General features: G+C 33.2%; 2 protein-coding genes across 3 annotated transcripts; both read left to right on the forward strand.

Moving 5' to 3' along the window:
• Window positions 1–1,036: 1,036 nt before the first annotated feature.
• On the forward strand, window positions 1,037–6,584 carry LOC126672061 (DNA topoisomerase 6 subunit B). Its single transcript, XM_050365959.2, has 19 exons — window positions 1,037–1,392; window positions 1,479–1,531; window positions 1,650–1,747; window positions 1,850–1,955; window positions 2,248–2,385; window positions 2,521–2,572; window positions 2,708–2,772; window positions 3,164–3,270; window positions 3,605–3,707; window positions 3,869–3,954; window positions 4,112–4,308; window positions 4,481–4,596; window positions 4,749–4,834; window positions 5,013–5,085; window positions 5,389–5,480; window positions 5,584–5,722; window positions 5,805–5,899; window positions 5,983–6,157; window positions 6,268–6,584. Exons 1-19 carry the CDS (start codon window positions 1,290–1,292, stop codon window positions 6,412–6,414), a joined length of 2,031 nt encoding a protein of 676 aa, XP_050221916.1. The 5' UTR covers window positions 1,037–1,289; the 3' UTR covers window positions 6,415–6,584.
• A 500-nt stretch (window positions 6,585–7,084) lies between these two features.
• LOC126672067 (uncharacterized) lies at window positions 7,085–13,441 on the forward strand. 2 transcript variants are annotated; one of them, XR_007639224.2, is made up of 13 exons: window positions 7,085–7,332; window positions 7,418–7,558; window positions 8,043–8,091; window positions 8,286–8,303; window positions 8,702–8,817; window positions 8,890–9,003; window positions 9,349–9,399; window positions 9,543–9,631; window positions 9,725–9,785; window positions 9,864–9,941; window positions 10,032–10,142; window positions 10,436–12,887; window positions 13,247–13,441. XR_007639224.2 is itself a non-coding variant. In XM_050365968.2 (13 exons), the coding sequence occupies exons 1-12, from the start codon at window positions 7,210–7,212 to the stop codon at window positions 10,562–10,564; spliced, it is 1,080 nt and encodes a 359-aa protein (XP_050221925.1). In that variant the 5' UTR covers window positions 7,085–7,209; the 3' UTR covers window positions 10,565–10,580; window positions 13,247–13,441. The 2 variants fall into 2 exon arrangements, 1 of the variants encoding a protein (XP_050221925.1); XM_050365968.2 differs by having other exon boundaries at window positions 10,436–10,580.
• The last annotated feature ends 1 nt before the right edge of the window (window position 13,442 follows it).

The raw sequence follows: 13,442 nt of genomic DNA on the forward strand, positions 1-13,442 counted from the left end.
TTAACCAATCAATTTTTAATTTTAGTTTGCTTCTGCTCACCCCTAATTAGTGTAGCAAATGCAAGCAAATAATAATTTTTTCAATTGAAATTTTAATATGTATATAATCCGTGCAGTCAAATGAAATTTACAAATAATTTTTTTTTAAAATTTAAAAGCTGATTTCTTTTTTGAAAAAATACCACCCAAATGATTAAATCGACAAACCAAACTCACTCGACAACAATATATCCTTTATAAAATTAGGAAAAAGTAAAAGAGTATTTAGATAAAAAAGGGTCGATATCTAGTAATTTAGTAGTCTTCATGGTTTTAATATATATAAATTCCAATTAAGCTGTTATTTTTTCAAAGTTTTATTTGTTGAACAATTAGTGATTATTCTTTTAAGTTGTTTGAAAATCCGACACCACATTTTTTTTTTGAGAATGACACCACATATCATGAACTTACTTTCGCACGTTAGATAGCAACAAATACTGTATGTAAGATATTTTATATTTATAAACTTAAACGGGGACCATAATTAAGTTCTTATTATTATTTTTAAAATTTATTTAAGTTTCATATTCAATCATGTAAAATATAAAATTAATTACTAATGATCTTTCAGTAAAAAGATTTTAGGTTCAGTACTAGTCTTCAGTAAGCATTTTCATGGGTCGAGTTTGTGAGCTTTACTAATTTTTTTTTACGTAAATTTAAGTTCAGTTCCAATCCGATCCAGATTTTGCTATCCATATCCGACCATTATACTCTATAAATTTATGGCCTGAGCCGGGATATATATAAAAATTTACATAAAAATTAAATTTAATCCAAAAGATAACTGCTTTCGGATTAGGGATGGACTTGCAATAAAAAATTCCAAACCCGGTCTAAGACGGACGGACCGGTGAGAGTTAGACAGACACCCAAACCCATGAATAGATCTAGCTTTATACAAGAAAGATTTTTTTGGCGGGAATTTTATTTAATGAGACCAATATTTGGCTATTTCACCTTTTAAAAAATTTACTTGCATTTTCCCCTTCTTAATTTTAGAATAACTGTAAAAAATTCCAGAAAATTGCCTCCAAAATCCAAAATTAACTAGCTGTTATTCAAAATCCCCAATTAACTAACTGTAAAATTGTGGGAAACGCAGTATTCCCAAGCTTGCTACATTTCTTACCAGTTTATTTTACCGTCTCTAAAATTTCAAAAACCCTTCCCTAGCTATTTTCATTTGCTAAGAATTTCTCAGGAAACCCTAAGCTGAATTAATTCAAGAACTAAGGCATTGATTTATGATTGAAATGGAATCAGGAGGTACCAGTGAAAGTCCAATTGAACCAAAGAAAGGCAAATCTAAGACTCCGAGAACGCCCAAAGAAAGCACTCTCAAGCAGAGTTAGAATCTCTCTATTTTACTCCGTTCTTTATTATATTTGTTTGTTTGTTTATATTGATCAGGATTTACATTTGTTCAATTGCAGAATCTCCGGCTGAATTCTTCGCCGAGAATAAGAACATTGCTGGATTTGATAATGTAAGGTTCATTTTATGTGTATGCATATGTTAATTCAATAATTATGTTATAAATTTATGAATCCGAAACCTAGATTTAATTTTATTTACTTGATTGATTAATTACTGTCTGGTTTCAGCCAGGAAAAAGTCTGTACACTACAGTGAGAGAACTTGTTGAGAATTCGCTTGATTCTGCGGAGTCCATATCCGAGCTTCCCTTTGTGGAAATTACCATGTAAGCAAATACTTGCTGACCTCTGTTAAATGAACTATGCAACTGTCTAGAATGTGGCTGGAGTTAGTTGTGATGCTTTAACTGTAATTGAATGTATTGCAGTGAAGAGATAGGAAAAAGCAAGTTTAATACAATGATTGGTCTTGTTGATCGGGATCGTGTTGATGCGGAACTTTATGATGATTTTGAGACAGCTAAGGCTCGTGAGGTACATTTGCTTCTGCCATTAATTTCTCATGTTTTCGTACTTTAAGGCTGGATCAAACCTTATAGATGCCTCTCCCCCACCCCAAATATCATGTCCTATTTATGTTGTAAATTAGTAGCTTGTGTATCATATAATTTAATAGCAAAGGTGCTTCAACTTTGTTGTCACTTGCTTGCATGTGAATGACGTTTTGTATGCGAGTGCTGGGAATTATGGAGCTCTGTTGGTCAACTTTGGTTGCTGACTATTTCACTAAGCCTAATCTCTTTGCAATGTGTTTAATGCCTTGCAGAAAAGATTAGCAAAGGAAGCTCGTACACAGGAAATTCAAGCAAAGAATGCTGCACTTGGGAAGAAAGTCAAAGACCAATCAGCTGCAAAAGGCATGAAGGGTCGAGGTGAGGCTTCATTTTACAGAGTCACATGCAAGGTTTGATTTTCATGCTCATCTTCCAGTATCTTTTTCTTTCTCTGCCTTATCAATTTTCTGGTTATATAAAAATTCTGTAAATGAACTCAAAAGTTTACTGTGAAGACTCATGAGTGCAATTATTTTCAATTATAGGATAACGGAAAAGGAATGCCACATGAGGACATCCCGAATATGTTTGGAAGGGGTTTGTAATTACTTTTTATCTCATTTGTCTATACAATATTAAGTCCTGATGATGGAAATGAATTGATATATCAATGTCAATAATACATATCTAATATTGATATCAGCTTGATGTCAAATGTATCTTTGCATGCAGTCTTGTCTGGTACAAAATATGGTCTCAAGCAAACACGTGGGAAATTTGGTCTTGGGGCAAAAATGGTATTAATTTTTTACTGAACCTTAGATAGTGATGAATCGCTTTGCATCATTGTTCTTCCGAATTCCGATTGCAAAAGCACACAAACACTATGCTACTTTTGTCACATGTCTGCCTTTCCCTCTCAGTATTGCATCTGAGGTTCCTTATGCCTGAACTAGACTCTTGAGCATGTTAGTCATCATGTGAAAATTAGGTGAGAATATGTGATTTTACATGGCATCTTATGGTTAGAAGTTGATCATGTGTGGAATGATGCTTTAGGAAAAAGTGCCCTTCTCATCAAAATTAGGTTCAGCATTTATAGTTTCATTGGACAGTTGGTTCTACTCTTCTCATACTTTTGGCTAAGAACATCAATTGATTTTGTTTTTTAATTTTACTTATATGCAGGCATTGATATGGTCCAAAATGAGCACTGGACTTCCTATAGAGATCTCATCATCCATGAAGGGCCAGAATTACATGACATTCTGCAGACTGGATATTGATATTCATCGGTAATGAAATATATGGAAAGGGAGTATAAATTGCTTTCCAAAAACTGTCTGAGATTTATGTGCTGGTATTTTCTCTCTGTTCTTTCATCCATTTGGTGTATATGGAAATGCATGGATACATTTACAACTATTACGAGCAAGTTCTATATGGCGGTTGTTTTTCAATTGTGTGGAAGTGCACTTTAGATTTAGTTATTTTGTTAGTAGTTCATGCAATCTAATTAGAACAGCTTTCATTGATTCTCTTGTACATATACTAACCTTTCTGTCTATCAACTTTTGGTGTTGCGTACTTGATAATAGAACTAACAACTGTTCTTTTTCAAACAAATAGGAACGTTCCTCATATCCATTTACATGAAAAGAGAGATAATAATGATAGGTGGCATGGAGCTGAAATTCAAGTGGTCATTGAGGGAAATTGGACAACTTACCGTGTATGCAAATCTTAACTGGTGCATTTTAATATGTTATTCTACATTCTAAATTTTGTTTCCACTTTAATAATTGCGGTTTATGCTGGGTGGGGAGTTTGGGTAGGTTTAAGTGATATGTTTTTGTTTGATCAAAGCTGATCTTTTTCTGTTGGCATATGCAGTCTAAAATATTGCATTACATGCGACAAATGGCTGTTATCACCCCATATGCTCAATTTCTTTTCAGATTTATATCAGATACATCTGAGTAAGTTCTCTCTCTCTCACTCTATGTCCTACAAACACATCCACCAGAACTGATTTAGACACAAACCTTCACAACACATACTTATACGCTACTCTTGACTTTGTTTTTCCCCATCTATGCTTAGACAGCTTTCCTTTTTATTTTTTCAATTCTGCAGCAAAAATGTCACTGTAAAATTTGCAAGGAGAACAGATGTAATGCCCCCTGTCCCCCTCGAGACAAAGCATCATCCATCATCTGTTGATTTACTATTGATCAAGCGCCTTATTGCAGAAACTTCAAAACAGAACCTTTTGCAATTTCTTCAACATGAATTTGTAAATATAGGGAAGGCGCATGCAGGAAGATTAATCGGTATTAGTTTCTATTTGAGTAATACCTGTTAATTGGTTATGCAAGTCAGAAATAAGTTCCTTGAGATTTAATTTTTGGAAATACCAATTAGATTGTCTCCGAGCTAAATCTCTTTGCATTTCAGCTATTTTGCTATTTCTGGGATGCTTAAGTTGCTATTGTATTGTTTTAGGGGAAATGGGTCCTGAATTTAGCCCAAAAATGGCAGTCAAGACTCTGACCGATCAGCAGATAGTTCGGGTCAATCAGTTGTTTCGTCAAGCTAAATTTGATGATCCTGCTGGTGATGTATGCTGCTCCTGGTCTTTACCCATCTACTTCACCTAATTGCATATACATTTATTTTGAAAATAATAGATTGTTCCTTCCATCTACATTTCATTGTCATGTAATTTTTGTGCAACTTACATTTCCTCTAATATTTTTTAAACTACCTTCAGTGTCTTAGTCCTGCTGGAGAATACAATCTTCGACTTGGGATAATAAAGGAGCTGCATCCAGACATGGTTGCCACTTATTCCGGAAGGTTGTGTTGACACCTTTTAGCTTAAATTATTTGATGCGTTTTTTTTGTATGTTTAAAAGCTACTGTGCATGTAACTGAATACTAGTAGTAACTTGTATTTCAAGTTTTCTATGTTAATAATTGGAATAAAAATTCCCTTGATCCTAAATTGTGACCTTTCTCTGCTTCCATCATGCAGTGCTCAAGTTTTTGAGGGACACCCCTTTATTGTTGAAGCTGGTGTCAGTGTGGGTGGAAAGGATGTTAAGCACGTAAGTCTAAATAGCATGGTGATTTATGAATATTAAATAAAAATGAGTCAGGAAATGTATTCCATTTATGAGGAAAAAAAAATGAACATCACATGCCTCACGGATATTTTAATCTGGTGAGGCAACTGGCAAGGAAAAAGAATCATATGTAGATATGCATGCTTGATAACAAATTTCTGAAGGTGACTAATTCAAAACTAGGCATTGATTACTTGTATCTTCTGCTCCCATTCTCTTAGCTGAAGCACCATAGTCTGCGTTTTTTAATCGTTCTTCCTTCGATTTTTTTTGACTAAACTGCAGGGATTGAATATTTTTCGATTTGCAAATCGCATACCGCTTCTATTTGAGCAAGGTGCTGATGTAGTCACCAGGACCGCCCTTAAAAGAATCAAGTAAGATGTACTTACTGTTATAATAATCTTTTAATCGGGGATGGGAAGTGGGAGGAAAATTCTCTTATCAGAGTTGAAACTGACAGAAAATAGTTTCTTTCAGCTGGGGTAGTTACAAGATCAATCAGACGCAAGATAAAATAGGTGTCTTTGTGAGCGTTGTCAGTACAAAAATCCCATTTAAGGGTACTGGAAAGGAGTACATTGGAGATGATATCACTGAAATAGCTACTGCTGTCAAGGTGAAATTTATCTTTGTTTTAATGTTATCCCATATTAGAAAATAAGACACAGCTAATCACCTAATTTTTTTTGTGGTTCCAGTATGCCATTCAGCAGTGCTGCATCCAGCTAAAATCCAAAATTTTGAAGAAATTGCATGCCCGTGAGCAACAGGAGAGAAAACGAAATTTAAGCAAGTAATATTAATCGACTTTACAGACCCATTTATATTCCGCTACTATTTTCTTCTAGTGAACTCAAAAGTTTGATCAAATGGCAGGTATATCCCTGATGCCACAGGTGCTATATACGATGTTCTGAAAGAAATGGCACAGTTCCAAGTTTCAAAAAAGAAGCGTTACGAGGAGGAAGATGCAGAAATGCTTGAGAAAGTATCAGAGCGGTCAATTACAAAAGATACACTCACAGAAAAGCTTGCCCAACATGTTGAAAAGGTGAGATTAAATTTGAGATTCTTCTTGACCATGTACTATTTGAATGCTTACTAGAGGCATTCTAGTCAGTGGCGGACCTGGGTAAATACGGGTATGGATTATATTTGCAGGTGGACTATGAAATGGCATTGGAGTATGCCACGCAAAGCGGAGTGAGCGAAGAACCTAGAGAAGATATTTACATTCAAGCACTTGAAGTTGATCATAAATTCATTGATTTTCAAAGTCCCATTTTTATATTCAGATTTATCTCTTAGGAATTATTGGATATTCTTTGATCAGCTTCTATAAATTCTACATTCATTATAGATTGAGATTTGTTGTAATACCCACAGTTTCTTTATTTAAGTTGTCTGAGATTTGTTGTAATACCCACACTTTGTCTTCGCTGTATTAATAAATCATGTAAAGGACTGATTAGTGCAAATGAGTTTCTTTTTCCAGTTTCCTCCCTATCCAACTAAGGATTGATTTATATGAAAAAAATGAGTTCAAGACGAATTTGAATTTTATATTTGATAATCAGATTTCATCAAATCCTATAATATTATTAATCAACCGAGTTGAGTAATTGTACCTTTTTGATCTACACCGTTCATTATAAAATAAACGGTGTAGATTATGAACATGACCCTCTCAAGTTCAAAATGAATTTGAGGGAATCCCAATCCTTTAATCAAAATAACAATATCTTTTTTAAAAAATAAAAGATATTAATTTTGTTTATTAAGATTTCAAGTGATATATGAGAAAAAAGAAAATTGAATTTTTGTTCCATTTTTTTAATAATTGGGAAGAGGGAGGGAGTGTTTGTTGGAGAAAATGAATTAACATACCGATTAAATAATAGCTCGTTGGTGATTATGCCACGTTATTTATACAATAAACTAATTAGAATCTTCAATTATTATATTTTTTTTATTATTAAATATTAAATTGCAAACGTCGGGTGTTTAGAAATTTCCCAGAAATTCAAAGCTCTTTCAACGGCCTTAGACATAACTGAAAGCTAAGGGAGCCAATTCTCAAGATCTAAATTACAGAATTGAGAAATGTTAAATTTACCACATATTGCAATTCTTGGAGCAGGAATCTTCGTAAGAACACAGTACATTCCAAGATTAGCCGAGATCTCCGATCTCTTCGTCCTTAAGTATATCTGGAGCCGCACTGAGGTCATTAATTTCTCTATGAAACTTTTCCCTTACTATTCTAATTGTTAATATTGCTTCCTTACTATGAATTTACGATTATGTGCAGGAATCAGCACAAGGAGCAGTGGAGATAGCGCGCAAGCATTTTCCAGGAGTAGAATGCAAGTGGGGAGATAAAGGTCTTGATGAGATTATTGCAGATGATTCCATTCTTGGCGTTGCTGTTGTTCTTGCTGCCCAAACTCAGGTTTCTGTTACTTATTTTATTTTCAGTTATGTTAAATATATTCATACTTTACTTTGTCAATCAATGTTCTAAATGTCTTAAATTATTGGTTATTTGCGTAGTAAATCTCAACCTTTATTATTGTATCGATTTAATCCCATTCTTTAAAACATTGTATCGCACATTCTGACCTTTCAAATTTTAACACTGTGTAGCATATTTCCGTTTTGTGAGGAACGATGCTGTTGTTTTACACATTTTATAGCTTTATATTTGGTGAAAACGACTATAGTCTACACAATGCAAAAGCGTGAAATGTTAGGATGTGCAACGCGACGGTTTAAAGAATGAGGTTAAATCGCTACAAAAGTGAAACGTTGGAATTCAATATGCAAATAATCCTAAATTATAATGAAGCAACAATTTCTGAACACTGTGTTCTTTAGCATGTTTGATCTAGTAATTTTTAGATTGTAATCTGTGTTTTATAAACCAACGTGTGCAGGTTAATATGTCACTTAAGCTACTAAAGGCGGGGAAGCATGTTCTTCAAGGTAATACATGTTCTGTTTATTAATAGACATGGACTGTGATGGAAAATTCTTTTAATACTGTGTTTTTACAAGAGCTCCTATAAAATAAAGATTCTGGAAGATTTTGATTGATGTCTGTGCATTTCTTTTTTGTGCATATAACTTAAAATCTTTCGTCTTTTGTGGCATGTTTTGCTTGGCTAACATGGATGCAGAGAAACCAGCAGCTGCTTGTAAGTATGACTCTTTTAATCTTTTTTGTTTCATTTACTCTCTCTCTCTCTCTCTCTCTTTGTGATGAGAAACTCCACTTGAATTGAAAACAACACTAGTGTAATAAGACTCGTATACATCTGAAAGAAATTGTAGTCTTATTTTGCTAGAATGACAAATAAGCTTGTGCTGAAAAATTTCCCAAGCGCCCTGAGATATGGTAGATAAACAATCCACCCGTCCCTTTATTTTCTCCTGTTGTGCAAGTAATGGCATAGATAAAATCCTGAACGGAATGCTAAACTGTCTTATGAATTTCAGTAGGAGATATATAGATATGGCCTCGGGAAATCTTTTCTTGTTAAGGTTAAAAGTTTTTAAATAATGTTTGTAATCGCTTCTGTTTTCATGAGTGTAGTTGTAAGTGAAATTGAAACTGCACTGTCAAGTTACAACTCTATCTGTGCCCATTCCCCTGGTCGACCAATTTGGGCTGTGGCGGAGAATTATAGATTTGAACCTGCTTTTGTAGAGGTACCTTCCTTCACACAAATTATTTGCTTTTAAGTACTTCATATTCCGATGTACTCATTATTGCATGTGCAGTCTAAGAAACTATTGGCTGAAATTGGGGACATGATGTCAATTCAAGTTATTGTTGAAGGATCAATGAATAGTTCAAACCCTTATTTCTCTAGTTCATGGAGGCGCGACTTTGCTGTAAGCATTTTTATTGTATGCTAAATAATTCTAATTAACCAGAGACTAAGAGACTATCATACATGCTTACCGTATTGCTTCATGGCTAACTACTTGTCGATCTGACACTGTGAATCTTCTCCTCCATGTGAGATGTATGAATTTTCCTCTACTTTTAAATAAGATAAATGATTTCCACTCTACATGGCATAGCATCTTATAGTTCCTCCTTGGCTAAGTTTAATGATTTAAATATCTGCACGGTTCAATTTGTGATTGTCAGTTGCCTCCATTTGTACTGCTTCTATCATGCTTTAGCTAGTGTTGTTGTGAATCTAACAATTTGCATATCTTCCATTTTGCCAGGGGGGTTTTATTCTAGATATGGGAGTGCATTTCATTGCAGGCTTAAGAATGGTAATCTCTCAATTTAAGCATATCTTACTAAAAATTAGCGGTAATGGTTTCCAACACAATTTCTTCTGTCACACAGTGCTGACTATTTTTAATACTCCTTATTTCCAAATCTGTCTTGTCTCACTCTTCTGTTTGTTGAACAGCTTGTTGGATGTGAAGTGATTTCAGTGTCAGCTATGACATCTCATGTAGACAAAACTTTACCCCCTCCTGATAACATATCCTCAGTTTTGTAAGTTTCTCAATGATAGACTTGATTCCAAGAAATTACACTTTGAAATGTTTGCAAGCCTAAAAGATGATTTTATGGACTTCTATTTCTCAGTCAATTGGAGAACGGATGTTCTGGAATTTTTGTAATGGTCGTATCCTCAAGATCACCAAAGGTATGTGGTAACTGGTAAGAAATAGTCCAAATTAAAGCAGAATTTAGATTTTTTCCTTATATATTTCCTCTTATTCAGATATGCTGGCGAGTTGTTGGCTTAAAGGGAACACTGCAAATTGAGCGGGGAAACCTTAATGGACAACATGGTTATATGGTATGTCAAAAATATCTCTCTTGGGGTACTAAAATCTTGAATCGCATTGAAGGCAAAATGTTTTAATTTTCCTTCTAATTGTCATCTCAGGTATTGCTTTATGGTGCTGATGGGCAAAGCAAAAGCTCTTTCTACCCATTCAGTGGAGTGACAGAAGAATTGAAAACTTTCATACACGACATTTCGCAAGCCAAACTTAAGGTAGTATAATCATCTCCTGTATAGTTAATTTCCTTGTGTAACCAGATTTTTGTTGTTTTGCATATATGGATGACATGTGATTTTAGTTTAATGAAACTTTGTGGTCTTTAGAACATTTTGTTTGACTGATTATATGTAATGTTCTGGATGTTAAAAACATAATGTTGTTACATATCTTAATTAAGCTTCCATTTTTCTTTTTACTTGAACAAAGACTGAAATTAAACTGTTGCTATGCAATGCTGACCGGCTTTAGCTGCTCGTAATGTTTTAGTCTACTTATGTTCTTGCAGAAGGGGAGCAGCTATGAAACAGATCCCCGCCTTAGTTTTGAGGAAGGTGCCAGAGATGTTGCTATTCTTGACGCAATGCTTGAATCCGGAACCAAAAATGGGAGCCTAGTTCAGGTGAAAAAAATCTAGCGTAAGGACATGAAAAGTTAAGTTTTTTTTCCCTTTTATTTTTCTCTCTTATCATGAGAAATTATAATTTAGAAGATCATCAGCTCGTTTTTATCCTTTCTATCTATTCTTCTTCTATACTTGATGTTTGAGGAGAGGATAATTTTAAGAAAGTGATTGGTGAATATTAAATAAATAAGAAAAAGAAGAGTGTTTTAAGTTTTTTTTTTAAATGAAAATAGATTAAAATTGATAATGTTTTCATTTCATTAACTTTCTCTAGGAGGTTAAAATAACCAATGGTGGAGAAACAAAGGATTACTATAGGAACTTGATAAAGATGGTGTTTTAAAGAGAAAAAACATATAGTTTTAATTGTTTTATTAACATATATTGAACGATAATTTCAATAGGTTATGAGGTTGCTTTCTAGAGACAATGACATGGTAATAAAATTGTGGCATACGGGACCATGTCCATGACCAAACAGGCATTGCAGACTTGCAGTATTAAATTTTGACTTGGAAAATTTATTATTGGTATTCCACAAATGCACAAGTGCAAGTTGCTATATATGTGAAGATTTCTATTGGTTGCAATAAATTATATATACTCATAAATTTTATTATTCATATAATTATCTATATATTTATATATACAGATTTTTATATAAAGGATTAAAATTATGTCTAGAATTTTAGTTAGATTAAGTGCAATGTAAAGTCTGTTTGAAGAACTTGTCGAATTCTCATCACGGGAAGTACCACAACCATGGTGAAGAAAGAAACTTTATTCATCTATCATCTCAAGCATGGCATAAAGCCGTGATGAAGTGAAGGTCACCATGGCCATGGTAGAAACCGTGATGAGAACAAGACCACCATGGGTGTGGTGCAACCTGTGGTGAGGGATGATAAAGTTATTTCGTTGTGCGGAGTTCAATCTCTTATAAACATCCATACTTTGTAGCTTTAAGATTTAATTAAGAGTACACGAGGAAGAAGAATTATACTTTGGTATTTTTTTATTGAGATTATAAATCAATTTGGCTGATTAATATTTTTCAATATTAGAGTGAATCTATATCACTTTCCTGTAATCTAGTTTGATATTTTAATGAACTACTCATTTCTCTATCCATGGATGTAGATAATTTGCTGAAACACAAAAATCTTTTAATTTTTTTTATTAATTTTGCTATGTTATCATATATTTATACTTGTTTAATTAATTATTGCTTGATTCCATTGCGTTTAATTTCACAACATAAAAAATTATGCTGTTGCGAGATAACGATTAAAACATTTTGTTGTTAATTTTTCTGATTATGTTTTGCTGTAAATAATTTATCCATGCAATATATAGTTGGACTGTAGGGCTGTGGGAGATGAAAAGCTATATAATCCATAGAAAAAAGTAGGTAAAGTAGAGTAACTGATTCAAAACCAACTGCACCTAACGCCAATTCTCTCCCATTATATTTCTCAACTGCTGAATGGAAGACGTTTCATTTACTACATGTTATTGTCAAAATAATCAACCAAGTCTTTACATTTATGATTTTTGGACGCCAGAAGTTAGCTGTTCTTTTCCTGATTTCAATAAACTTGGTCCCATTTTCATATAGAAAATGAAGATAAATCTTCAATGTTAGAGCATGGATCTAAGTTTTATAAAATAAACACTTCGTAACAAAAATAAAGTTTGATATTATACTTATCAAAATAATTTTAATTTTATTATACTATTAATATATTTGAAATACTTTCTAATAAAAATCAGGGGATTAAGATGATTTTTCTCAAGTTAGCAGGCAATTAGTATATTACGGCTAATTTTGTGGGATTCTAATAATCATATATGACTATTGACTACTTAAAAATACAGAAAGACCCCAAAAAAGCAAACTGTAACAACAAAAAACCATCAAATCTCATGAGAAAACCAAGAAGCTTTATTACAACTATTCTCACAATCTGCAATCCCATACCCAAAGTCCAAGAAGTAAAAAGACAACAATACCAATGTCCTAAACCGACCGTGGTCTTCGCACGTGTGCTTCAGTTCCCCAAGAAATGAAGTGACTTTTAAATTTAATGATACTCGAAAGAAGTAAGAAAAAGAAACAGTAAAACAAAGAATGAAAGTTGGTAGTGAGTAGGTTCTTACAGTTACAGTAATATATTCAGAAGATTCAGTCTTTATTACATCTCACTCCACATGTTTTTTCTATAACTAGTTCCCTCTCTCTCTTTCAAATTTCAATTCCATTTCTTGCTCACATTGTCCTTTTTCTTATGAAAATTTCAACAACTTGCCATTATTTTCACTAACTTTCTACATTGTAAGTATATTCTTCTTTTTCTTTTTTTATCTTAAGAATGCTGTTAAAGATCAAAGTTTTTGTATTGCTGTTTAGAGTTAGTTTGAGTAGTTGTTGAAATTTAAAAATTTGTTTGTTCACTCTTTCAAGTTAATATAGAGAAACTAACTTTTTGTTTCGGCAAGTATTTTCGTTCATATCGTATGATTATGTTTTCAGAATTTCAAACAATTACGGTGAGGACACTTCATTCAATCAACGTGTCCGTTTTGTACATGCAACTTCAGTTTTTTAACATAGAAAATCTTAAAATAACACTGTTTCGCCTTGTCCGTGTCCAATAATATTAATCTTATGGTTGTTTTCATTTGCTTTTGCAGGAAATTCTGCTTAATATCTGGTCAACTTGCTCTGTTACTTTGTTCTAAAGATATTCCTTGGAGGTTTTCTAATCCTTAATTTGGTTTTGGTTTTAGCCACTGATTGTACTGAAGATCTGAAACTTCCAAGAAATACCATTTATGTCCATTATCAAGTTTGATTTCTTAATTTATCCAATTTGTCTTAAATTCAAAT

The sequence above is a fragment of the Mercurialis annua genome, linkage group LG3, assembly GCF_937616625.2.
Source record: "Mercurialis annua linkage group LG3, ddMerAnnu1.2, whole genome shotgun sequence".
NCBI classification, from domain to species: Eukaryota; Viridiplantae; Streptophyta; class Magnoliopsida; order Malpighiales; family Euphorbiaceae; genus Mercurialis; species Mercurialis annua.